The sequence below is a fragment of the Acomys minous genome, assembly GCF_964271855.1.
Source record: "Acomys minous genome assembly, chromosome: 2".
Classification (NCBI taxonomy): Eukaryota; Metazoa; Chordata; class Mammalia; order Rodentia; family Muridae; genus Acomys; species Acomys minous.
This window is the reverse complement of record NC_140484.1, coordinates 2,359,154-2,386,840: the sequence shown is the minus strand read 5'-3', so window position 1 is coordinate 2,386,840 and position 27,687 is coordinate 2,359,154. Positions and strand designations below refer to the sequence as shown.

Genomic DNA, 27,687 nt, shown 5'->3' with positions numbered 1-27,687 from the left:
GATAAGGAAGCCAAAAGCTTATATTGGAAAGTGAAAATGCTCTTTTATAAATTGGAAATCATTATGTCCACACAGAGAAGACTGTGGCTCACAGCTTACCTCTCAGCATCCGTAGCAATGAACACAGAGTGGATACTGACTACAAGAACAGAAACCATGAACATTCTAATAGGAAATATATGGTAAGTAAAGTACTTCATGGCATTTGTTCAAAGATTTCTTACATTTGACCCCAAAATTACAAGGAAAAAAAAGAAGATAAACGGGCCTGCATTTTGACTCATTAGCTGAGTGACTTATTTCTCTTTGTGCCTCAGTTTCCCTATCTGCTAAGGAAAGCTAACAGCAAGTCCTGCCCGGTGTGCTTGCTGTCAGGCTTACATGAGATTATCTGGAGCACTGGCTGTGCTTGAACCGTAGTTACTACAGGCTGCCGTTTCTGTTTTGTGTTTTGACAAGGACTCGTGTAGCCCACCCAGGCTGGCCTCGTTCTCTGGGTAGCCAAGGAGGACCTCGAGGTTCTGACCCCATGCCTCTGCCTCCCCAGCGCTGTAACTGGTGTGCTCTACAATGCCCTGTGTGTAGGTGCCAAGGGAAGAGCCCACAGCTCCACATGTGGTAGGCAATTATGATACCAAGTGGGGCGCTTCCCCAGCCTGGCTCTTTATTGCTCTGGGGGATAGGTGACCTTTCTGCTTTCTTAACAGGAGGGCCCTTTGGCCTTTACCCCAGTTCTTAGGCTATTTTGGTGTATGAACTTGACATGGAAACATGTTTAACTTAGGCACGAGTCTGAGGCCCTCACGGTGCTTGCTCTACAAAGGCTTATCTGCCTCGTGTGAACTGGCCAGCTGCTTACAGGTGCACAGATCTGAAGGTAAGGCAGGGTCCCGTGTGTCTTGCAGCTGTGCGACCTTTCAAGGATCTGAGAGGACAGTACTAACTTGCTTCAGACTGTTGGATGGGGTCTGGGGTGTCCTGAACCCCCACTGTTCAAGTTAGAGTGAGATACCACTGCTGGTGCTTTAAGCATTGTTTCAGAGTAGTTCACAGCACAGCAGCAGGAACAGGCTAATGGGGCTGGAGACTGTGGTAGGGCTGTTAGGGGAGCCATTCGTTCTGTCTTCAAGGCTCTGGGTGTTTCTAGCCTGTAAGGGGAGGGGGAGGTTCTTTTAACAGATGATCCCCTTTACTTCCCACTCTTTGGGGGTGTTCCCATCTATTGTACATGAGAGGGACCCCTCAGTAGTGGGGCAGGAGGGGAGGGGTTCATGTTGGAAACAGAAACCAAGGTCTTGCACATGCTAAGAAAGCATTCTACCATTGACCTACAACTGGACCTTTTGTTTTGTTTTGTTTTGTTTTTGTATTATTTTAAAACAGAACCTCACTGAGTCACCCGCCTGCAGCCCAGGCAGGCCTCGAACTCCCACTCTTCCCAGGGCAGCTACATGCTGGCCGAGACCTGCACACTAAACAGAGAGACAGAGCCCACTGGGCTCCTGCAAGTCTCACAGACGCATAATGAGGATCTCCTGCATCTCTCAGTCAAGCACGCTTTCATCTTCCCAGGCTTGTGGGAAGACCTGCCTGCCATGCCAACGCTGTGGTGTGTAAATTTACATACAACAGGTTGAAGGACAGATTTAAGGGACAGATTAAGGGATAAAGTTCACACACACGGCTTCTGTTCTCATCATGCACTGTTTGCTTGAACTAGAGTCTGAACGATAAGGCCAAAATATAAAGACGGCCCTGGTGGAGCCCGAGGGAGCAAGCGCCTGGCTTAGCCACAGAAGCCACCTTTGGGTCTGCTCCTCCACCAGCTAAGAGGCAGAGAGGTAAGGCGACCAGCCCTGACTGACTTCCCCAGAGGTACTGCTTGTGAAGGAAGGCTGAGTATGTTTGTTTGGCTTTTGTAGATGCTGGTCCTCTGGGCAATCCCGCTGTTTCTCCTGGGAGCAGCCCAAGGTAAGCAACCATACCATGATGCCCTTGGGAGGGAGGCGGTGTGCTCCCTGCTCTCTGCAGGGCTGGAGAGAGCCTTAGCCCAACAAAGCTTGCAGGAGCCCCAGACTTTCCCAGGATTCTGGGCAAGGTGGGAGACCAGCCTGGGAGAAAAGGGCTGGGCAACTGAGGGGGGGAATAGCCCCTCCCTAGAGGAGCTCATGGCCTGAATTTGGGGGGCGGGGAATTCTAAAATATCTAGAAGTGGCAAGTGGACTTTTGCTAGTTAATGTGGGGGGTGCTCTACAAATACACTGGAAGAGTTGGCGAGGCGATTTTGAATGTTGTAGGGTTTTTTTTTTAATTGAAAATAGATTTTTTTCATGCAGTATATTCTGGTTACACTTTCCCCTCCTCCTACTCCTCCTAGTCCCTCCCCACCTCCCATCCACACCAGAGCCACACCCTTTCTGTCTCTTGTTAGAAAACAAGCAGGCATCTAAGGAATGATAATAAAACAAAGTACCAAAATCAAACAATGTCCAAAGTAACAAACAAGAAAAAAGAGTCAAATAAAAGGTGCAAAACCCGAATACAAATACAGAGACACACATGTTCTCACACACAGGAGTCCCATAAAAACCCCAAACTGGAAGCCATAATATATGCAAAGGACCTGAACAGTTAAAACAAATCCACCTTGAGGACAAAGGACCTCAAAAGATGCTGTTGAGTTCCTTCTGTGCTGGGCATCTCCTGTGGGACCCACCCTAAGAGCAGTTGTTTCCCCATCGAGACTCTCTTGGAGGAAACTAGATTTTCATTTGCAAGCGGCTATGAACTTGACATAGCTTCCGGGTTAGCGTGCCTTGCACAGCCACCACCAGAGAAGCTTCCTCCTGTAGAGATGGGAACAACCAGCCAGCCAATCTGCAGCGCGTGGGAGACCTAGGAACACTCAGCCCTAAAAGGGATGTCTCCATCAAACCCACCCCTCGGGGCTGAGGGACCTCTGCATTAGAGGAGGCAGGGCACTTGGGAGCTCAGCCCCAACAGCCTCCTCTTGAAACTACCCATTCTCTCTCTCTCTCTCTCTCCAGGAAAAGAGGTTTGCTATGATAACCTCGGATGCTTTTCTGATACTGAGCCCTGGGCAGGGACCACTATCAGGCCCCTAAAACTTCTCCCTTGGAGCCCCGAGAAGATCAACACCCGCTTCCTGCTCTACACCAATGAGAACCCAGATGTTTTCCAGGTGAGGCTTCTCTCCATGAACTCTGGGACATCTCCTTCGTCCCTTCTCCCCAGGCCCTGACCCGCTTTCTGGATTAGTGGCTGGTCCTCAGCTGCCACACCCTCCTGCCAGCTCTGTGCCTCTGGCCTGGGCACAGGGCTACTGTGCAACAGACCCACAGCAATGAGAACCCTGCAAGCCCCACCCCAGACCCAGTGGAGCCGGGGAGTCGGGAGAGGTCAGGACGGGCCTCCGGAAGAGCTGGCCTTGGGCTCATCCTTGAGAGGCTGACACACTGGGCCACACAAGGATGGAGACAAGGGGGATGACAGGCTTAAGGGACAGGTTGGCAAACAGCTGGGTCCTTTCCTGTTTGTCACAGCTTCTCCAGCTCTCTGACCCATCAACCATCGAGTCCTCCAATTTTCAAGTGACCAGGAAGACGCACTTCATCATCCATGGCTTCATAGACAAAGGAGACGAGAACTGGGTGGTGGACATGTGCAAGGTGAGGCCTTCTCTGTCCGCACAGCCCTGCTCCCAACCCACGCATCCCAGGCAAAAGCAGGGATCTGCTACGGGAGCTCGCCTCTCCCCCATCACAGTAGAGGAACACTTGCTGTCATTTTTAGCACAAGTGTTGTATTTCTGCAAGTGAGAGACTGTGTGGGGTTTCGTTTGTCCAACTCCTCCCCCCACATTCCTAAGACTCGGAGGCATGTGGCTGTGACCATTTATTTAAGACACGAAGGACTAAGATTGACGGGTGACTCTGAAGAGGCCCTGGTAGAGAGTGGGGCAGTAGAGGGGGAGATCTGACGAGAGGAAAGACACAGAAGGGCACAGACACACGTGTACATGGGACACACACATGGCTGTACATGCATAGTACACACACATTTAAAAGACACCATACTCTTTTCTTACTATATACAGATTCTATCTGTTTGTCTAAGAAATTATACAACCACACGTCTTCCACATACACAGAAATAATAGTACCCGGTGATAATGTTGAAAAGAAAAATTGCAATGTGTCGCCCTGTGTTGTCACCTTCCTGTCCTGCCCTTAATAAGCATCTTGTAAATCCAGCTTACAGCCCCAATTTTTCAAAACCTGGAAACTTCTCAGGGTTGCTTTGAAAATGGAAAGTCCCAGGAGATGCTACTGTCAGAGACTCAAGACGTCACACATGTTAGCACTGTTAGAAGAGGGTCTCAGACGCTGGTGCCGAGCTGGCCACACGCACGACCTGGCTGAGGTCACAAGGATGGTCTCCTTTATAATCCCTCAGGCTCCCTCACATTAGTGTCCTCTTCTACATTCCTGCAGTGTGTGTTCTCGCCATGAAACGTTACGTCATCCCAACTGTGGGAAATGACGCCTCCCTCCCTCACTACAGCTCAAGAAACACCCAGTGGTCTGACCTGTCACCTAAAGGACCCCTCACAAGTGGAACCAAAAGGTCACCAGACACGACACTGAGGGCTTTTCCTGTCACACCAGATTCCTTTAAGGATCCACTTTGTCAGATTTGGTTGAGGGAATCAGAGGAGCCGGCTTTCTCTCCATCTTTAGGGTTTTCTCTGCTGCTAGGATTTGCCCCATGGACTGCAGGATCCCCTGGACAGAGCCTAGCCCATGTCAGCACCCCAGCTAGAAGAAGAGACAAGTGATGTGTCTGATCCTTGGCTCCTGGAATCCCCAGTTCCCTGGAATCCCCGGTTCCCTATGGCCTATGGCAACACTGTGTCTCCCCAACCCTAGAACATGTTCCAAGTGGAGGAAGTGAACTGCATCTGTGTGGACTGGAAGAAAGGCTCTCAGACTACCTACACACAGGCTGCCAGCAACGTGCGAGTCGTGGGTGCCCAGGTGGCTCAGATGATCGCCCTCCTTTCGGTGAGTGGGCCAGCACGGGGTGGGGCACAAGGGTGAACTGGGCAGTTATAAAAGAAGTGACACAAGAAAGGTGCTAGCTAACACTTAGTGGTGGGGTTGCGTCATCCTCTTCGCTTTACAGTTAAGGAAACTGAGGCACAGAGAGGCTAACTAGCTTGCCAGAACATAGAGTAGTTAAGTGGAAGAGGGTTACCTTTGGGGCCCAGATGACCCAGCTCCAGGAGCTGCCCACTATACAAGTGGAATCTGGACAAGGCCAAGCCTGGCATCGCCAAAAAATGTAAGCCAAGCAGAACCATGGGGCAGGACGTGCAATTGACAAGCGTGGGTCCCTGTGACTGTGGGTCCCACTGCCGCTGGGAAATATTGCCTCACCGTAATCATTTCAGTCGTTACTTCCTCCCCTGGTCTTTGATCTTAGCTAATACTTTTAAGTCTCTCCTTTGCTAGTTAATTCAGGAATTGTTTGTGGCTAGTTTCTGTATCAGGTCCAAGCCCCACTATTTCATGTCTTGTAGGTTAATAGGTCTATAAAGAACCAACTGCTTCTTCGTCCCATAGAAACCAAAACCTGTGGGGGTTTGCACAAGAAGCAGTTAACAGAGCCCTGTCGGGGGACATCACAGAACAGTGCACGTGAAAGCCTTGGTGACCTTGTGCTTCTAGAGCGCAGGGCCAGTAGCATATGAGGAGGCCAAGGAATTCAATGAGGTCTGAGCTATATACAGGGCAGACTGTTAGAGGGTTCTGGTAGGCAGGGGTGGAGTGCGGTGGAGTGGTAATCAGGGTTTACACAGGCACATGAAGGTAGTTACTCCACCTTGCCTGTGGGGGTGGGCTGATATCTGGGGAGTCTCCCCAGCAAACGGCATCTGGATTGCTGAGAGTCTTTAGATAACAGCTGGGCGAGTAGTTAGGAAGATGGCCTCCAACAGTATGAACCCGAGCCAGGGGACACAGTGAAGGAACGGGACACTCTTTGAGGCCACAGTGGGTTCCGGCTATGGAAGAGTCTAGGAAGAGCCATGTTCAGTCTGGAAAGTTCTGAGGTTCCTATCAGGAGCTGGAGCTAAATCCTGATGACCTAGAGAACAGGGAGACCCAGAGCACACGCCTGTCCTGAAAGTGTGCTCTCTCCTCTCTAGTCAAACTACAGCTACTCACCCTCCATGGTCCACCTCATCGGCCACAGCCTAGGAGCCCATGTGGCAGGGGAAGCAGGAAGCCGGACTCCAGGCCTAGGCAGGATCACCGGTAAGGGCCCCAGGTCACCATTCCACCGACCCCAGGATGGTCACAAGCCCGCAGCCCCGCTTAGAGCTGTCCCGAATCCCTTGGCTGCGGCAGGGATGGGTACAACCCAGACAGGGATACATGGGCCATCACTATTGGCAAGGAAAATGGTGGCTCCAGTTCTTGGATACTTCTGCCATGAGCATAATCCTTGCTCTCCTCATCATGGGTCAGGTAGCAGCTTTGAACACCAGGAGGGCAGAGGATAGGTAACATGGACAGGGCGAGTGTACTTGAACAGGGCTACGCCACCCAGTCCTTCCCTTTTTTTTGAAGTCACAGGAGAGTGGAACCTAGAAATTTCTTCCCAGCTGCCATAACTACCAAAACACTTTAACTAGCACCATCAAAGCAGCCTCCGAACATAGCAAAGCCTCTGTCCTAGAGAGCAATAGAGTGTGTGTACATGAGAGTTTCAGAGCCATTATTAAAGAAAGCATACGCTAAGTGCCTGGTCGCTCCAAATACTGCACGAAGCACTTTGTGTTCCTCATGTGATCCTTAGAACTGAAGAAACTCAGTCAGGGAAACAAATAACTTGCCTAAGAACACATAGTTTATATGATTCCTTGCCGGGCTCGGTGCTACACATGGTATGTTGAATCACTCAACCAACAACTGTATAAAATTGGTGCAGTTGTTACATTCAATTTGTGAAATAGGGAAACTGAGGTACAAAAATCATACAGAGCACTGTTTTCTTCACTAAAAGAAAGGAAAATGACAATATTAAATATGAAAAATACATGAGAGGATATGATGTAGAAAGAAATCCTTGCTCAAACAGGATCTGCATTCCTTTGCTCGTGTGCCCTCTTCTCAGTGTTAAGTGAGTAACACTGAGACTCCGTGTCCATGTTCCACAGACAGACAAAGGCACTGCACTGCTACAAGTGTGGTACCAGTTCAATTGCATGATGTCCAGCCTGTGCAACCATTGACATTGTTGGCCATCTCTTTTAGGACTGGATCCTGTAGAAGCCAGCTTTGAGGGCACCCCTGAAGAGGTCCGGCTTGACCCCTCAGACGCCGAGTTTGTTGATGTGATTCACACGGATGCAGCTCCCTTGATCCCGTTCTTGGGTGAGCCCCGTGGTGGTCCGGCCTCTGGCTGTGGATGTGAATGGTGGCATTTTAACCCTAAGAGTTCTGTACTTCCCAAACCTGTCTCATTGCTGTCACAAACGTTTTAGGCTTTGGAACAAACCAAATGTTGGGTCATCTTGACTTCTTCCCTAATGGAGGACTGAACATGCCTGGGTGCAAAAAGAACGCTCTGTCACAGATAGTGGACATAGATGGCATCTGGTCAGGTAAAGCTGCTTCTTTGGGGTACTCAGCATTTGCCATAACAGCCCTCTCTCTCTGTCTCTGTTTTTGTCTCTTGTGCTGCACATGCGTGTTTGTGGAGGTTGGGGGGAGGGGTACATTGTTAAGGCCAGTGGAAGACTCTGTCAGTGCTTAGATACTATGTACCTTTTTTAAATGTATACAGTGTTCTGCCTGCCTGTACACCTGTAGGCCAGAAAAGGGCATCAAATTACATTACAAATGGTTGTGAACCACCATGTGGTTGCTTGGAATTGAACTCAGGAGCTTTAGGAAGCGCAGGCGGTGCTCTTAACCACTGAGCCGTCTCTCCAGCCCACTATGTACCTTTTTTAATGACATAAGGTCCCTCATTGTCTTAGAGAAGTGTTTCTACCATGCCCCACTTTCAAAAGCACACACTGGCCACATTTAGCTTACTTTTTTTTACACAGGTTTTGGTCATAAAACTCAGGTCCTCATGTTTTCAAGGCAAGCAGCTTCCCGTCTGAGCCATCCCCCCAGCGCCACAGCAAATCTTAGTAATGAAAATGTACTTGCTTTTATATCTTCCTTCCTGCATATTATTTCTGAAAAATAGCTATGTAGTTCTCACATCTCAGATCTACTAATTCTGTATTTCCTTAAAAATTGCCATGGATTTGCTGGAACACATAAGCAATAAAGAGTCACAGCGCTCTGGCCTAGAGCTATAACCCCAACTGTCGGCTGGTGCTCAGCTCACAGAGAAGGGGCAGTGACCAGAGTGGACGTGCAGGATGTCTCAAGAGAATTTCCCTGCGAGTGTTCCGTGTGAATCCATGTTTCAGTTCAGTCCTAGGTAGCCGGCTGTAGTTCAGCGTCTAGAATAAGGGGGTCCCAGAGGCTATGGGCGGCAACGCCATCTTCACAAAGCAAGTCGTTGCTCACTTACACTGAGCAGGCATGGGAGGAGGGCTAGGGTGTCCCATGAGGAGGGCTAGGGTGTCCCATGAGGAGGGCTAGGGTGTCCCATGAGGAAGGCTAGGGTGTCCCATGAGGAGGGCTAGGGTGTCACATGAGGAAGGCTAGGGTGTCCCATGAGGAGGGCTAGGGTGTCCCATGAGGAGGGCTAGGGTGTCCCATGAGGAGGGCTAGGGTGTCCCATGAGGAGGGCTAGGGTGTCCCATGAGGAGGGCTAGGGTGTCACATGAGGAAGGCTAGGGTGTCCCATGAGGAGGGCTAGGGTGTCACATGAGGAAGGCTAGGGTGTCCCATGAGGAGGGCTAGGGTGTCCCATGAGGAGGGCTAGGGTGTCCCATGAGGAGGGCTAGGGTGTCCCATGAGGAGGGCTAGGGTGTCCCATGAGGAGGGCTAGGGTGTCCCATGAGGAGGGCTAGGGTGTCCCATGAGGAGGGCTAGGGTGTCCCATGAGGAGGGCTAGGGTGTCCCATGAGGAGGGCTAGGGTGTCCCATGAGGAGGGCTAGGGTGTCACATGAGGAGGGCTAGGGTGTCCCATGAGGAGGGCTAGGGTGTCCCATGAGGAGGGCTAGGGTGTCACATGAGGAGGGCTAGGGTGTCACATGAGGAGGGCTAGGGTGTCACATGAGGAAGGCTAGGGTGTCCCATGAGGAGGGCTAGGGTGTCACATGAGGAGGGCTAGGGTGTCACATGAGGAAGGCTAGGGTGTCACATGAGGAGGGCTAGGGTGTCACATGAGGAGGGCTAGGGTGTCACATGAGGAGGGCTAGGGTGTCACATGAGGAGGGCTAGGGTGTCACATGAGGAGGGCTAGGGTGTCACATGAGGAGGGCTAGGGTGGGGGTGTTTACTTGCCACCTATGATTAAAGGGCACCCGTCAGTCAACCCAGCCAACTGGCACTACTCAAGTTAAAACCCTTAGCGGTATGATAAAATAGTATGAGTGTCATTTTTATTCAACAAAAATGCCTTGGATGTCCTCTATGCGAGCATTAAGGCTACATGTTTGGCCTTTGCCAACTCCATCATCAATGGACCTTAAAGTTCAGGCCAGGTCCAGTTGGTATGTGGGGACATTTGTCAAGTGGCATGAGTCAGGGCATGAAAGAATGCTACGGGATGCTCAGATGAAGCCACTGAGAGCATCTTTTACCTCCATTTGCCTAAGACCCTTGTGCTAATGTCCTAGTGCAGATGGGGTCACATCTGGAAGAATATGGCACATCTGGCTGTGTCTTGGAAGATTTCCAACCCTATACCTGGGTACAGAGGCTAGAGGGACCGTAATGAGTGCAGATAAACTTGTGTTTCATTACAACTCTCCCCCTGGCTAGCTGTAATCTATGACTCATCTGTGGATTCTTTTATGAAAGTGACACTGTGACTTTCATAAAAGGAAAGGGGGTGTTTAGTAGCTACTGTTGATGAAGTAACCAGAGCATTACCCCCAATACCCAAAGCCTCGTTTGTTTACTGTCATCATTGTGAATGAATTATGAACTTAAATTCTGAAGATAACAGCCCCACTCTGTGCCTATTACACTGGGGAATAAGGCATAGACGCTGTCACAGCCTGCCACCAGTCACCTGCGCTGACCTCCTTCCTGCTTTGTTTCCCCAGGAAGCCGGGACTTTGTGGCTTGCAACCACCTGAGAAGCTACAAGTACTACTTGGAGAGCATCCTTAACCCCGATGGCTTCACTGCATACCCCTGCACTTCCTACAGGGACTTTGAGTCGGTAAGCTAGTGTTCTGCCACGAGCGGTGGGCATCACACACTGAGGTCCTACTGTGTGACGATCCACAGTGCCTTCTCTCTGCATGCTCCACCCTGTCCCTCGGGGTGCACACTCCGAGGAGGAGGGGGGAAGCCTCAACAGTTTTAGACAGGAAGTGGCAAAGAAAATATCTAGAACAGATGAGTGACAGAGGACAGGAAAATTGTTAAAGATCGGAGAACAGATCCACACTGGTGTGAGCCTGGGGGGCATCCCGCAGAAGGGCACACTGGAACCTGACTTGAAAAATAGAGATTATACAGGAAGGGAACATGCCTTCCTGTAGAGCAAACATAGAAGAGAGTGTGTGGGAACAGTCACTTCGCAGCCCAGAGTGGAGGAAAGGCAGGTGGTAGGATTCTATGTGTCAGGCTGGCCACAAGGAAAGGGTAGCCACTATGACACACTGCAGCCTGACTCTTTCACTCAGAGGAGCCAGTAAGAGCATCTCTCATTAGCTCTACAGTTGTGACATCATGTTGGCAGCCTGAAGTTGGCCAAGGGTGAAGTATCTACACTACAGAAATCAGCAAACTCTGGGGCTGGGGCTCAATTGGTAAAATACTTGCTTGGCATGCACAGAGCCCTGGGTTCAGTCCCCAGCACTTTGTAAACCAGATAGCGAAGCCCTAACTTGGGATCTCAGAACTCATGGGCAGAAGCAGGGTGATCAGAAGTTCCAGGTCATTCTCTGCTGAATAGTGAGGCCAAAGACAGACCCGGAAACATAGGATTATGTCTAAAAAGGAAAAAGAGAACTATTGGTAAGCTCTACAGTTTATATGGAGAGTTGACACCACCAGCAACCCCCTACCTGGGAAATACAGCTCATGGAAACTGGAGCCAAGATGGCAGGCTGTTTAAAGGTCCCTGGTAATTCTAACGTGCTCCGTGTCAGGGCTAGGAATCGAGCGGAGAGGAAGGGAGTTCGCTCCAGACCCCTTCTCATTGCAAATGAGGGAACTGGGCTGCAGGAAAATGGAGGGCCAGCTTTCTCCAGATCCCATGAGAAGACAAACCTGCTTCACAGCCCCCCTGTCCCCCCCCCATTCTCTTCCCCAGAACAAATGCTTCCCCTGCCCAGACGAAGGCTGCCCGCAGATGGGTCACTACGCTGATAAGTTTGTCGGCCGGACAAGTGAGGAGCCGCAGAAGTTCTTCTTGAACACAGGAGACGCCAAGAACTTTGCACGTAAGTTGACTACCTCGCCCAGGTCAAGACAGACCCATCATGAGGGAGAGCTCGCCTCTAACCTGAAAGATTGCTGAACCCGTTTTGATTAGAGAAGGATGTGTTTGCCCTGAGCATCCCATGCGTGACTCCGCTGAGGCACAGGCAGCGTCCAAATGTCTTCCATTCTAGTTCCATTCTGTGGAAGACTGGGAGCCAACAGTGTGGTTTATGGGGATGAGGCAATTTGCACAGCTTTGGGAACAACTAGCTTGAATTTCTACCCCTCTATAGTTCATTGCCCCCTTCTCTCTCTCTCTCTCTCTCTCTCTCTCTCTCTCTCTCTCTCTCTCTCACACACACACACACACACACACACACACACACCTCTGTATCCTTTCAACAGACAGACGTGATACTGGCTCTTTGCCAGGCAGTCTCCACAAGAAGCTCAACCTCCATATTGGTACCTGCCTTTCTCTATCCTCGAGTCCCTGCTGCCTCTCTGATGCACAGGGCCAGCTGAGGGAGGAATGATTTCCTCCATCACCATGTTGAATGTGCTCAGATGCTGGGTCCAGATTAGGCACACATGGGCCATTTGTGACCATTTAGTTTAGTGAGTTCCAGGAGGTGTCACGCAGTAAAAACAGCAACTGTATTTATAAGACTCCATTAAAAAAAAAAAAAACAGTATGCCTTGTGTAGCTTCTAAAATTGAGGTATAATTTACATATAGCAAGACTCATCCTTTTTAATGTACACTGATGATCTGACAAGCCCATGGATGGGTCGCCAGCTTCCATGGAGACCTGGGGCCTTCCCAGCACTTGCAGATACACACAGCTGTCATTTTTTTCCCCTAAAGATTTATTAGTCAGCCCTCACTGATGTATCAGTGCTTGGGATGATTGGCTATACAAGGCCACGTATTCAATCCCCCACTAACACAACACTCACAGCGTCACAGATATGGGATGCTAGCTATGGGGATGGAAGGATGCTCGAGACACTGATTTGAAATGTATGAGTGTGTGGCAGCACTGGTCTGGTGGGCTGCTGCTGGGATTGGAGGATGGGGAAACCTCTCTGTGAGTGTGAAATGTGAGTGAGACTTAGACAGAGTGAGCGTGTGTTTGTATATATGTGTGTGTATAGATACCTGGGTGATTTTGTGTGCTTATATGTGTGTACACTGGAAACACATGTGAGTAACTGTGTATATGTGTATGTTTGTATTGCTATGCCTCTGTGTGTGTGAGAGAGGGAGAGGGGGCGGGAGAGAGAGATTCCTGTGTGTGCGTGTGCATTTGTGACCACACACAGGCCCCAAGACAGCACCTTAGGGATAAGGTTACTTGACAACTACCTGAGCACCAGGGGTCCTAGGGATGTAGAGATGGTGTAGGGGGCAGGAGGTGCTCCACCGGCTGTACCCCTGAGCTGCCCTCCCACACCGGCTGCACCCCTGAGCTGCCCTCCCATGAGTGGCCTGGCTGCTGGGACATACAGCGCCACCACTCTGGAGCAGAGTTGCCCTGTGGAACTTCCTCCCGCAAAGGGCTTGCTCAGCCCTCTTGGATCCAGAAGCCATCCACTCCACACGGCAGCCTAAAGCCCACAACACAGCTAGTGAGCCTGAGGGAGTGGACACTTGTTTTGTTTTTCATGAATTTAACTGTAAGCTGCCATTCGTGTTCTTACTGGGCAGTACTGCTCACGTGTTGAGTGCTTGTATAAGGTGTGGGTTTCTCGGTGCCTGTAGGTAAGGGGTGCAGTGGAAATTTGGGTTTAGGTCACCTGTTTTCTGTATGGTATGGTGATGTCTCTCTTGCTTTGCCCAGGTTGGAGGTACCGGGTCTCCTTGACACTGTCTGGAAGACTGGTCACAGGGCAGGTCAAAGTGGCCCTGTTCGGAAGTAAGGGTAACACTCGCCAGTACGATGTCTTCAGGTAACCCCCGTACAGTGTGCATAGCATGCAAACACTTATGTCCTTAGACGTCAGTAGGGTTGAAACTCCTTTATATACAAAAATAATTTTATACAAAAATAATTTTATACTCTAACAATTTTTAATTTAAAACTAACCATTTCTATGCAGATATAAGTGAGTGTATACCATTTGAGTCTTTCTGCTTCTGGGTTAACTCACTCATTATGATCATTTCTAGCTCAATCCATTTATCCACAAATTTCGGGAATTCCTTGTTTTTAATAGCTGAATAGTATTCCATAGTGTAAATGTACCATAGTTTCTTTATCCATTCTTCTATTGAGGGACACTTAGGCTGTTTCCATGTTCTGGCTATTATGAATAAAGCTGCTATGAACATGGTTGAGCAAATTTTCTTGTTGTGTGCTGGAGCATTTCTTTCTTCCTCAATAGATTATGTTTTTAAAAAATCTATTATTGTTTCAGATACCCTGTATACTGATTAGCATAACAACACATGTTAAGCTAAGAAGATAACTTATTATATAGATGATTCTTCTGGGAAGAAGCTAAAATAATTTGAGAGTTTAGTCAATTTTTATTTAAAAATAATAATAATTTGTTGTTGCCGGCGTATTGCCAACTTTCCATCCCTCCTCCTCTTTGATTTGAGGATGCATTTGGAAGAAGGTCCATTATCTTAAAACAGATAAGAGGGGAGGGGCATGGTCCTCTGTGGTCATGGCAATGTGCCTCTCTGAAGGGGAATGTTTAAGCCGGGCGTGGTGGCACATGCCTTTAATCCCAGCACTCGGGAGGCAGAGGCAGGTGGATCACTGTGAGTTCGAGGCCAGCCTGGACTACAAAGTGAGTCCAGGACAGCCAAGGCTACACAGAGAGACCCTGTCTCGAAAAACCAAAAAAAAAAAAAAAAAAAAAAATGAAGGGGAATGTTTCTACTTTATTTCAAGTGGCATTATGAAGCCAGGTGCTACACACTCCAACGAGTTCGACGCCAGGCTTGATGTGGGGACGATTGAGAAAGTCAAGTTTATTTGGAATAATCACGTGGTAAACCCCAGCCTCCCCAAAGTGGGCGCAGCCAAGATCACCGTGCAAAAGGGAGAGGACCGGACGGAGTACGTACTATCCTTTGCTGAGCTGTCTCATGACATTTGCAGAGTATAGGGGAACCCCTCCCCCTAGGACAGACAAGGGGAAAAGAAATCGTTTAGATTGGGCCAGGGAAAGCCAAGAGGGGACAGTACTTGTGGAATCCCATCCTCAGGCACAGATCCCCTCCAGCCTTCACTGTAAGACTCTGCCTCTAGAGTCAGGTCCTAAAGTTGGCTAAGAAGTGTTCCTAGGCCTAGGCACTGCGTGCGTGTGGCTAAAGTCACACCAGAGTGTCACTGTAACCCTGACGCATTCTGAAAAGAGATGCACACTTTCTGGAAATCAGGCCTAGTTGAGGCTGCCCCTGAGGCTACCCCTCTAGCCCCGAGCCCATCTATGTCTGACAGACTCTTCAGTGGGTGAGCCTTGCAACTTTGCCTACTCACTCTCTGGTGAATCTCGTCTTTAATCCCAGTACTCAGGAGGCAGAGGCAGGCAGATCTCTGAGATCAAGGCCAGCCTGGTCTACAGAATGAGTTCCAGGACAGCCAGAGCCACACAGAGAAACCCTGTCTTTAAATTTTTTATACGTTTATTTGGGTACCTGTGGGCATATGCCATGGTACACACAAACTCAGAGGACTACTTGCTCAAGTCAGTTATTTCTGCTATGTGAGTTCTGGGCCTCAAATACAGGCCAGCAGGCTTGGCTGCAAGTGACACTACCTGCTGAGCCATCTTTACTGGCCTAGGAATCTCTCTTAAGAGAATATGACACCAAGTGTTTAAAATATAAGAAAGCCAAAGCCCACTTCAAATGTCACAAACTGACTTGGGGAAAGGAAAACAACAACAACAAACAAACAAACAAAAACCAACTAGTAAATTATTTAGACATTCCTCTGTTAAGAGAACTACCAGGAGCGCTAGTTATTAAATGACACTAATAATAATTATAAAGTTAGGAGCAATCAATCTTGTGACTCAACTTCTTCTTGGTTCCCTCTCGCATGTAACCTGATGTAGCCTTCTCAGTGGATTCCGAGTGTTACCCAGGACCTGCCAACTGGAACTTCCTCCAGTGACATAGACCCACCTACCTTTCCTACCCCCGTCCCAGGCAGCACTCATTGTAGACGTGACTTTGACCAGGAGCCCATCAAGTACCTATCCTGTCAGAGGGGTGTTGCCTTAGGAGGCCACAGTGTGTGTGTCACCTGCCCTGGGTTGGGTGGGCTTCTTACTGGACACTCAGTGGTTGCAGCCACAGCCCTAGTGTGCAAACTGTGGCTTAACACCCAGAGAGCAGTGGCTTTCCTAAGCGTGACAGAGCGCAGCAGTACCAGACGCTTGTGTCTCCTTACAGGTACAACTTCTGCAGTAACAACACTGTGAGAGAGGACATTTTGCTCACACTCGTGCCATGTGGAGCCCCGGACACAATGTGACCTCTCGTTACCACCAATAAAGTCCTCTGTTGCACATACCCACACAGTGTCTATCTCGGATGTCAGTCGCCACCCATGGGGACATTTAGCAACTGAATACTGAAGGCACTGGTGGGCATGTCTCTGTACGCGGGTCTCTCAGCTTGCCATGCCGTGAAGCACCACGTTGGTTTCTTCCCACACCCACTGTTCTCTCTTCCTCAGAGAGGATGGAGATTCACAGAAGTAAAGCGTGAGTGGTGAGGGAACTCTACAGAATCCTTGTCCTCACTGTGTCAGTGAGAAACTGAGGCAGGGAGCAGGAGGCTCTATACGCACACGTGAATTCATGCTCCCATCAGGACTGATGGCCGAGCTCAGTTCCACTGTCAGTGCTCTGTCCTGACCCAGCTGCTGACTTTGTGGGGTCACGGAAATGCCCCATGATGTTGATTTCCCGGCACTTTAGACGTGCTTAGGGAGTTTTATTTTGGCAGGGGAGAACCCTATGGTAGCTCTTGCTGAGAAACTCAGAGACACATGTAAGCTCCTATGCACAGACCTTCTAGGCTGCAAGTCAGGCTGCCTCGGGCCCTCCTTGCCTGCCTGCCTGGCTGCCTGCAAGCTCTGAAGGAAGATTGAGAATGGATCCTGGGAAACACACAACGCAGATTTCCTGCTAGAATTGCTAGGGAGGCCTCAGTCAGTGAGTGGAGTCGCAATCACACACACTCAGGTGTAGGTGGGGACTTTCAAGGTGACCCAGCCTCCTGAGCACGCCATATCTGAAACAAGACACACCTGTGACTTTACACAAAGTTAGAATTCATGGGATAATAATAAACCAACAAGCCATGTAGGCTTTCCTGGCTGGAGCTCACCGAGAGCCCCCGGCTTTGCTGGACCACCACAGCCATGGCCACCGGCAATCACAAGGCCTTTCATTCTGGTATTAATTACTGATATTATCTCTCAGATCTTGCTTCACACTTTACACCAGATAAGTGGACCGGATCTGAAGTTTTATGAACTACAGCACAAAGCTGTTCTGAGTGTAGAGTTGTCAAGTGCGGGTCCAGGTGGCGGGAGGCGATGAGAAACCTACACTTCAGCTGGATCCAGGGACAGGGGTGTCAGGCCTTCCTTGTGGTGATTTTCCTGATGGTGACTCATGACAAAGGAGCAGATCTGAGCCAGCCTGCCTGCTGCATCTCAGTGCTGGAGTGCCCTTGCATGTCCCCCTGGGTCTGGAGTGGCCCTTGCATGTCCCCCCGGGTCTGGAGTGCCCCTTGCATGTCCCCCCCCTGGGTCTGGAGTGCCCCTTGCATGTCCCCCTGGGTCTGGAGTGCCCCTTGCATGTCCTCCTGGGTCTGGAGTGCCCCTTGCATGTCCTCCTGGGTCTGGAGTGCCCCTTGCATGTCCTCCTGGGTCTGGAGTGCCCCTTGCATGTCCTCCTGGGTCTGGAGTGCCCCTTGCATGTCCCCCCCCCTGGGTCTGGAGTGCTCCTTGCATGTCCCCCTGGGTCTGGAGTGCCCCTTGCATGTCCTCCTGGGTCTGGAGTGCCCCTTGCATGTCCCCCACAGGTCTGGAGTGCCCCTTGCATGTCCCCCACAGGTCTGGAGTGCCCCTTGCATGTCCCCTGCAGGTCTGGAGTACCCCTTGTCTGTCCCCCCCGGGTCTGGAGTGACTGCATGTCCCCTTGGGTCTGGAGTGGCCCTTGCATGTCCCCCAGGTCTGGAGTGGCCCTTGCATGTCCTCCTGAGTCTGGAGTGCCCCTTGCATGTCCTCCTGGGTCTGGAGTGGCCCTTGCATGTCCCCCCGGGTCTGGAGTGCCCCTTGCATGTCCCCCTGGGTCTGGAGTGGCCCTTGCATGTCCCCCTTGGATCTGGAGTGCCCCTTGCATGTCCCCCTGGATCTGGAGTGCCCCTTGCATGTCCCCCCGGGTCTGGAGTGACTGGTAAGCCCATGTGTCTAGAGTTTCTGGTGTGACTTGGTGTATTCACAAATCTCATTACTCACTAGCAGAAATGAATAACCAGTCTGTGCCTTGTGGGGGGAAGGCAGATGGAAGCTGTTCACTTGTATAAATAAGACACAGGCTTCATCCTTCCTGGTCCTTATACTTAAATGGAATGCCTTGGGTCCAGGCTGTTATCTTAAGATAGAGTAATTCAAGCCTAAAGGCTGTGATTTCATACACTATACCATAGCCTAGAGAAGATCTATTCTCTTCTTGCCCTGCCTAGCCAAGGATCGTCCAGGCAAGCCACACCCTCCCCAGAGTGTGGCCCCTTTAGTTAGCACAGCACAGCACAGCAGCCTTAGTACCTGGTGTTGTTTTGTCCAGCTGGCTACACCAAGGCTTCCCAGAGCTTCAGGCTTGGATGTGAGTTCCTGGATGTGGTGCTGTGTCAGGGTCTGAAGAGGCTGCTGTAGGAGAGGGCTTCTCAGTATAACTGAGAAAACCTAAGCAAACCCTGCAGCCCCGCTGGTGATTAACATATGCCTTTAAATGGTATTACTTCTGAGGACTGGATAGATGGCTTAGTGGCTACTAGCATTTGGTGTTCTCAAAGAGGACTTGGGTTCAGTTCCCACGTGGTGGCCCAACAACCACCTATAACTGCAGTTTCAGAGCCTCCAATGCCCTCCTCTCAGCCCATAGCCAACAGGCATGCATGTGGTGCGTGGACGTCTATGCAGGACAGACAGACACACACACAGGTAAAACAAATTTTGTTGCTGATACTGCACATCACACAGCCTAGGCCTTTCTCACACTGGCTTTGCTTAGGTGACATCTCCAGTGTGTGTGTGTTCTGAGAATCACTGCTTTTCAGGGCCCTTGTGGCCACATCTATCAACAGCACCTACATTTCCCTTGGGCCTGTGCATGTGCCCTGCAAGAGACTAAAACTGCAAATGGCTTGGCTTCTCTCTCTCTATGTTCATCTAGGAATATCGTCCCCACGGTCACCTTAGCCTTTGGAGACAACTATTTATGCTCAGCTGAGTATAGACAGAGGCACTTAGGGAATATTTGTCTAGAACCAAGAGCTCAAGGTTAATTTATCTGAAACTTTCTCAGGCTCTCCCGTCCCCCTTCAAGACGGAAGACAAGATAGAGTTGCCTAAAATTCTGTCGAGACAACAGAGGCATTATCACCAACAAATCCCCACTATGGAATTTTAGCCTCTGGTTCCAGACACGGCAGGGGCATCAAGACTTCCCACGTTGTATTCTCCCAGCTGAAGCTCCATCCTCGACTAAAAGAAGCCGAGCTTGAGGCTGGCGTGGAGAAAAGACCGCCATGTTAGTGCACCTTTCCCAAGTTTGTTTTCCATCTACTTCGCCTCTTTTGAAGCTGTCAAATAAACAGGTTTTGGCTGGCTAGCAACAGCACAGGATACCAGTGAAAGCTTGATAAATAAGCTGCCATGCAGGAGGTGACAAAGATGATGGCGGCAGCTACACTCAGCTCCTTGGGTAGAGGGCCTCCAAGCAGTGAGGGCGGTAGATGCTACATGGCCTCTCACAGCAGGGCAGTGGGAGCCAGCTGTAGACCTGACCCCACAACACAGGAAGGTGGCACCATATTACCAGAAGGACTCGATCGATGCAGTATAGACTCTCCAATTCCACAAGGATGCACCACACACCGACTCTGTGCATGTGGCTGTGTCAGCCAAGGGGCACAGAGGAGGAAAGCAGAGGTCACCAACCATATCTTGGGAAAGTGAGTAGCAGTGCTGAACCCAAACAGGCCCTGCTGTGCCGCTGTGCTCTGGGTGCACAAAGCGAGGTGAACCCTAGGACGGGGTGACCAGGAAAGGGACAGACAATATCAGCAAAGTCTTTACAGACTGGTAGTTTGGGGCCCACGTTTGATGAAAGACATCCCCCAGAGATGTCGGGCTGGCAGGCTAGCGGGAGGAAGCAGCCCCTGTGGATGTATGAACTACAGGACGCGAGAACTATCTGAAGTGACTGAGTAGAACCAGATATGGTTGAGGAAGTCATGGATAGCAGCCCTGTTCCCGGGTCAAGGGTAAAAGTGGCTTTTGTATCGCACTAGAGGCATGGAGGTATGGAATAATGGGTTTTAGCATCAGGAGAAGCAGTGCGATGCTGGCCATTCCACTGTCACACCATTTGCATCAGCCCTGAGCCTCAGGGACTTCAGGTGTCCTGAGTCCTAACAGACACAGTTCTCCAGAGTGGTCACATGTTCCAGGAGAGGGAGAGGCAGGGGCCCCAAGTTGGAGTAGTGCCAAGCCCCACCCTCTTCTCCCAGCCCGTTTCCTAGAGCGTGTGTCCTCACATGCGGTGTGCACCTGGGCACGGTGTCCGCATAAGAGATAGGCACCTGGGCAAAACTCACAGGAAGGCAAAGGGCAGGTCCCAAGGTTGCACTGATCGATGTGGGGGTCAAGGGCTCACTTCCTGACACTGCGGGATGCTGACCCTGGGAGACGGACAGACTCTGGTTCTAGTGATGACTCCACGGAGGGCCTGCCAGGTAGATCTGCTCTGGACAAGTGTGATCGATTTTCCAAATTCTAAGGGGCACATAAGGCCAGTTTCATTTGGCTTTGTTTCCGTGTGTGTGTGTGTGTGTGTGTGTGTGTGTGTGTGTGTGTGTGTGTGTGTGTGTTTAATGGAAAGCAAGCTTTGAAATAACTACAAACACTTACATAGTTTGCTATGTGACCTTCATTTGGAGAGTATATTTCCCCCTTCCTCCAAGATCAGACCCCATGTGCGAACTTGGTACAGCTCTCCTTTCCCCTTAGGAATACGGCATCAAGTCTTGTCTGACCTCCCGTGGAAAGTACATATAAACCCAGGAGTTTGATGATACTTTGGAAGCTCAAGCGGTAGCAGACAACACCTTCCCTGTTCACTTCAGGACCTTGCAAACTTGCTCTCCATCACAGGTTCTGCCTTGTAGCATCACAGGACCCGTGTCTTCCCAGATTTCCACTGTGGAGGTCAAATTACCTTTCCTCACGAACCACTCCTATGAGGCACTGTCCAACCTGAAGTAGACATGGCTTTCCACTGGGGCAAGTGTCCCCCAGATGGAACTACTAGACTCTAACAATTTTGGGAACCACTTGCTGTGTGGCTAACGAACATCCAGTGTCTTCTCTGTGAACTCGGTGTGTACCGTCTTCTTCCTTCACCACTGCAAACCTCAGAAAAATTCTGTCTGTATCTGATCAGCTCTGTGACTCACGGAAGCGCATTAGATCATCTTCCTGTCTCCACCGTGCTCAGATCAATGTGAGGTTTATGAGCATAAAGCTCAGATGGGCACTCAGACTGTCTGGAGGCAATAGAATAGGGCCATGGGTCGGGAGTGTATATGCTCCAGCCAGGTGACTTGTGCGAAGGCTGCTTCCTCTCTCGCTCACAGCTCCCTCGTACAGGCAACGGAGGCAATAAGTGGGCTGGAATCCTACTGGTGTCTATAGGCTCTAACAAGAAGACCATCAGCATGGTGAACTGTCACGCTCTACCCTTAGCTGCTGCAAGCTAACTTCAGGGTGTGGTCACGGATTGGCTACAGCCCCGCAGGGTGAGGAGGGCTATTAAGATGCCTGGATCTAAGGAGCAGCAGTGCTTGTGAAGATAATCTTTATGCGCACTCGATCTACACCCATAATACAACCTCCCAAGGTATACAAGACCAGCCCTGGCCTGGGGTATCAAAGTCTAAGGACGATTGAAAACATGTCGACAAGTTTTGAGTGTCCTCTATCTGGGCTGCAGAGCAGAATCACGTGAGTTAACAAGGGCAACGAGAACAGACAGGGGGTAGAAGACAGGCAGGCCCCAGGTGTGAGGTGGCCCGAGCCAGTCCCAGGCCCTAGGCAGCTGCAGTGCTGGTTGGCAGGGACCATAAGGCCCCGTTCCAGCTTTGTACCCACATGTGGCTGGCAAAGGGCTTTTCCCACAGGGGCTGGCCTTCACCTCCTTCCTACAGTGGACAACTGGCAAAACTCCTGCTCTCCTGAGAGCCTCAAGGAAGGGCTTGCAGCTGAGAGGGGGCAGCCATGGGCAAGTAGGGGGAGGCAATGAGTGTTCTTAGGTCGAGCTGGATTGTCCTGCGCAGGCCACTGCGCGGGCTCTGAGCTTCTCAAGGGCGCTCTGTGAGTTTTCCTTCCATCACCACTCCAACAGCCCTTTACTGTGTGCGTAGGGGAGGCAGTTTAGTGCAAGTACAGGGCTCCTAAATTCCACCCATTCTGTGGATCAACAAACTAAGGCCTCTGGGGTAGAAAGAGAGAAGAGGCCTGGTGTAAGAGACTCTTGCACAAGCTGGGCGTGGTGGTGCACGCCTTTAATCCCAGCACTCGGGAGGCAGAGGCAGGCGGATCGCTGTGAGTTCGAGGCCAGCCTGGTCTACAAAGTGAGTCCAAGACAATCAAGGCTACACAGAGAAACCCTGTCTCGGAAAAAAAAAAAAGAGAGAGAGAGAGAGAGAGACTCTTGCACATTCAGACAATGTATAGGATTAAGGGTCCACTCCTCCATTCCCTCATCCTCAGCTCTTAGCCGTTCTGTGTCCCTGTTCTCTCAGCTGTGGAGAGGGACTTGGCGTCTCTGTTTCATGAGCCTCTCAGAGCATAGGATCAGTCCCTGGCAGGTTCTCTGAGGACATCTTTGAATGACCACCTTCTAATTCCCCCCGCCCATACCCAGCTCCCTCTCCACCTGTCCTCTGGATTGTGTCCCCCAAATGTTCGGCTTGTTTTTATCACCTTGCGCACCATCACCTCTTAGGCAATTTCCTACCCACTTCACAGCTGGGGTTGAAGGTGTAACAGGCCTGCAAGGGAAGGAGACAGTCTGAGGAAGCTGCCGCCCTTCCCTTTGACTATCAGACTGTTGAAACAGTGAACCCCCAGCAATGAGAGAACCCCAAGAAGGAATCTCACAAGGAAAAAAGTAGATGGCTAAACCTGGGTAGTCAAGAGGGGAATTTCTTTTTCCGGAAAGAGATCTGGAGTTTGTCAGTGAACCTTGTAGGGGAGTGAAGCCAAAACAAGGATGGGTCACCTATGGGAGGGACCACACCTTGGCGAGACTGCTTGGATCTGCGCAATTCTGGCCCTCCTCTTAAACCAAATCCTTATGTCAGGATCTCAAAGTTAGATGAGTGTGTGTGTGTGTGTGTGTGTGTGTGTGTGTGTGTGTGTGTGTGTGTGTTCCGGGGGAGGGGGACGATGCAGACAGATGGACAGATGGTAAATGGGCCTCTTCCCATGTGGCCTCATTGAATAAGGTGTATTCTGCTTTTAAGCTGGCTCTTTTAATTGGCTTGTTGAGTATGGGTGCCTGAGCCTGGCTTATTGGGACATAGGCTGTGACCCTAAATGTGGTAAGGAAGTGATGTCCTCCTTTGGGGCGGCTCTTGCTTGAGCGGGAAGACGATATCCTTTCACTTGACTGTGATTTCCAAATCTTCTTGTAGAAGCCCCAGATTTGGAGACAGCCAAGGAAATAGACAATACAAAAGAAGGCGTCCCTGAGCCGTGACTTCCGTCCTGAAGCGAGGCAGAGAGCTCAGACTCCACCACCAAAATCCTCTCCTGTTTCCTAGAGAGAATAGCCTTTGGGAAGTGGTTCCTTGCATGGTGCAAATCTGCTTTACCCAATTCCTGGAGGTGACCTTCAGAACAGAGCCTGGAACTTGGGAATAAGAAAGATTTCTCATGTTACAGGAGCCCTGACTCTCTCTGGTGCCTAGCCCTCCCCTCACCCAGGGCCTGGGGGGAAGGGTATCAGGTGAAACACCACTGTTCTCTTTAGAGAGGTCTCCCTGGGTTCTGTGACTGTCTGTGGCTGAAGCAAGGGAGCATGAGTGAAGACAGCTGAGCACTTGGAATCTCCTTAGCTAATTTTTTTTCCGCAAGGGCCACAGCCTAGTCACTTAAGTGGGCGTCAAAACCAAAATGTGAACAAGTGCAGAATCCAAAGCACTTCCCTAGTAACTTAGGAATGCAGCCTAGAGTCAGGAAGGGGAGGTGTTTACAGAGGCTGCTGGATAGCCCCCCTAAAATGGGCCACAGTGCTCAATGATTTGGTGATCATTCTTAGTGGTCAGTGCAGTACCTAGGTGCGTCTGCCAAGGTACTGGAGGCAGTCTATGGATGGTTTACTGAGAGGGCTGCTTATGGGGGAGTAGGCATGACTGAGGGAACCAGAAAGATGGTAACCAAGTAGCGGTGAGAACCTTCTTCTACGGCACAAAGCACAGGGAGGGGGAAACGGTGGCCTAAGATCTGGAGCCATTATGGACAGAGTCTGTGGCTCTTGGGAAAGGAGTGTGGCCCAGGTTAGTAGCAAAGTTCAGGGGTCTGTGGTAAATACACCACCCACTCCTACCTTCTTCCTAACCCTCCGATTGTGGGTGCCTCCTGTTGGCCAACTCAACCAGAAGGTCAAGAGCAAGTCGCTCGGGGGCCGTCTCAGGATAGAGAACAAGGCAGCAGGAGGTAGATGTAGAGAGGCAGGTGGGAACCACCCAGGTCTCCACTAAAGCCAGCATTTATTAGTCAACCGCTCCATTCCTGACGCTATCGCTAGGTTCGGGCAACCCAGAAATCACTATATGTATCTTGACCCTGCTATAAAGGCAAGTTCTAAATAAACAACCATCAAAACATATTTATCGATTCTTGCTTCTGGCTTCTCTAAGTGGTATCGGGTTGCTGGGTTGGGGTTCAGACATCATATGTCCCAGGTCAGCTAGACCACCACTACCATGGCAAGTTGAAGTTCACAAGCTGTGTCCCGGGCTTCGGCATCAGAGGTGCTATTGGCAAGGGTCTTTCCCAGAACCCCATCCCACGAGATAAGGTGGGGAAGGACGTTTACACAGGATGTGTGGGGGTAGGGGTGGGGGTGGGGGTGGAAGGGGTAGGGGTTGGGGGGTATCTATAGGAAGCATTGCCGAAATTGCTGGTCAGCAGATCAAAGACAAGATCGCGCCAGTAAGTAGCTGGGCCTTGGCCATGGTCACACTCAGCCAGGCCCAGAAGTTGCTCATCAAGTATTCAGAGGTGGTGGCCTGCTGGTGCCACAGCAGCCTGTAGAAAGCCACACAGCTGCCCATGCTGTCTTGGCTGCTACCCACAGTCTCTGAGTGATGCTTACTTCCCTTGTCATACAGTGATGAAACCTCGATGTCATGTCTGCTTCTCATCCTGGCTTCTCCTGTATCCTGAGATGACGTCAGGGCCTGAGCCAGCCTCCCTTCCTCCCCTCCCTGCCCTCGGCCTGAGGCTCTTGGCTCTGCTCGCTCTCCTGGACACAAGAGAGTAGAATCAAGGCCCTTGAGTTGAGTGCTGACCACCCTGCGGTGACCATAGGCTCAGTCCTGATTGGCTGCCTAGCCCAGCAGAGAACATCTGAGGTTTCTAAAGCTAGGAAATGCTACAGCAGGCTACTTTCCCACCCATCTGCCCTGGCTGTACGGCTTGGCCCTATCACCTCTTCAGGGCCTCTGCCCGCGTTCCCACCATTGTGTCAGGTCAGAGGCTCAGCCCACAAGCTGTCAGAGATACTATGAGGTCACCCAGTGGTAGGCACACTTCCATTTACCCAGGACTCCCTGGGGCACAGGAGTCCCTGGGGCTTGCCTGTTTACAGTATTTAGTTCAGGTTCAAGGCTGACATTTCAAAGCTGCTCTGGAATTACGTTTTTACTTATCTCTGTAGGTTTGATTTTTGTATTTTTTCCTAATAAATATTTTAATATCCATACGCTTACATGTGTTTGGATCTGAATTGATGCCCTATCCCCTCCCCTATGCCCCACCCCCAAGTTTTCCCTCCCTCTTAATTTAATACCTACCAAGTCTACTTCATGTGACCTCTATGAGCCTTTTCCAGACAGGACAGCATAGTCACACACATGCACTTGGGATGGCTGTGACCGTGTGCACACAAGACCAAGCCAAACAAAATCCCAGGGAGAAGGGAGGAGGAGCTCAGCCCTGAAGGGGGAGGAGCTCAGCCCTGAAGGGGGAGGAGCTCAGTCTGTCATGAAGCCCCACCTCATATTGAGGAGATATCGGGAGCTGGTGGCTATTGGGAAAGTGAAGAGTAACTTTTGTATTTTTTTTAAGTCATAACTTTGACACAAATAATTTTTATATTAACTATTTGGAAACACCAGTTCTCCTTTTGGATTTGGCTTACTAGTTCACAGCTGGGAAGCAACTCTCACTTGTGATCAAGTCCTGTGTCATTTACCATGGAAATGGGCTGGCATAATGCTGCTCTGTGTCCAGTAGCTTGTGTTGGACACAAATTCACAAGCGGTTTCTACTGAGGCACAGAAAGAGAGATATAAAAGGGATTTTGCATGTTGTTGGAACAAGCACTTGGGTTGTAAATACGAGTAATCTGCCCCCTACTGCTCTGAGACAAGGCCCAGCTCTTCCCAAATCTGCCACCCTGGAGGTGTGCTACTGGCGGTCTTTGGCATCTCACTGGAAACATGCTATGCTTGGCAAGGGCCACATCTGTGGGAGCGTTTGCAGAAGCCACGGTGGAAACAGGGTGGGGAGCCACAAAACACCCCCTGATCTCCTTTGTGTAATGTTCCATACCCACACAGGGGCGGTTCATGAGCACCCAGGTGCCCCGTCCCACCACTCCTGGCCTACAAAGCAACTGTGGAAAACAGTGGGACGGGGCGGGGGGGGGGGGGAGCAGGGGGCTGGAACAATGTGCTTGCTGCTCCTGCAGTGGAACAGAGTTCAATTTCCAGGATTTATGATGGGCTGCTCAGCTTCCTGTAACTCCAGTTCCAGGGGATCTGATACCCTCACCCTCTTCTGGCCTCAGCGGTCGCCCTGACTCATGTATGGATATCCGCACATAAACATGGCACTCAGTGTGTGTACATACTCACACACACAGTCAAGTATGAGCTCCCTAACCTAACATCCCAGAGCAGACAAAGCAGATGTAGGGACCATCACACGTCCATAGCAGATGATAGTAAAAGAGCCCCACAGAGACGTCTAGCCGAGGGGATCGTGACCGAGGCATATTCCACTAATGGCACGCTCGGCTGAACTCAATGAGCCACTGTACCTCAGTTTTTAACTGAGAGTCTGCACCGCACCCCCATCCATGCAATATACCAACTTTAAACATAGCAGGGTGGCACCTGCCTGTCCACCCAGGATCACTTCTTAGCTCTGAAGGAAAGAAAACACTTCTTATCTTTAGGTCAAAGTACGGCAAGCAGGTTACAGGTGCTTTACAAGTAGACTAGACTGTTTATCGGTGGGGCTATTTCCTTCCCTGCCTTCTGCACCTTTCCCGCCACCTTCTGGGTTCACTGGGGCTGAGAACAGCTGGCCACCCGCCTGACCCTTCAAGTGACCAAGGCACACGTCTTCACAGCTACCCTTTTTCTTTGACCAGTAAGTCTTGAGACAGGTACCACCAGGTTCTGTAAAAAGCAACAGGGTAACAATATAGTTTGTGAGGAGAGGGGGCGTCTTCTCCTGTCCTTATTTTAAAAGCACAGTGTTGGCAATGGAGCCTGTGAACTCAGAAGGAACCACGGAGCCTTCTCTTTCTC

General features: G+C 50.5%; 1 protein-coding gene across 1 annotated transcript; it reads left to right on the top strand.

The window, feature by feature from the left end:
* Window positions 1-1,922: 1,922 nt before the first annotated feature.
* Window positions 1,923-16,131, top strand: LOC311581566 (inactive pancreatic lipase-related protein 1; the record flags this gene model as incomplete). Its single annotated transcript, XM_084753973.1, has 12 exons — window positions 1,923-1,971; window positions 3,048-3,202; window positions 3,564-3,689; window positions 4,950-5,084; window positions 6,230-6,338; window positions 7,341-7,460; window positions 7,571-7,690; window positions 10,269-10,387; window positions 11,489-11,618; window positions 13,442-13,550; window positions 14,504-14,671; window positions 16,015-16,131. 12 exons carry the CDS (start codon window positions 1,923-1,925, stop codon window positions 16,094-16,096), a joined length of 1,422 nt encoding a protein of 473 aa, XP_084610099.1. The 3' UTR covers window positions 16,097-16,131.
* Between the last annotated feature and the right edge of the window lie 11,556 nt (window positions 16,132-27,687).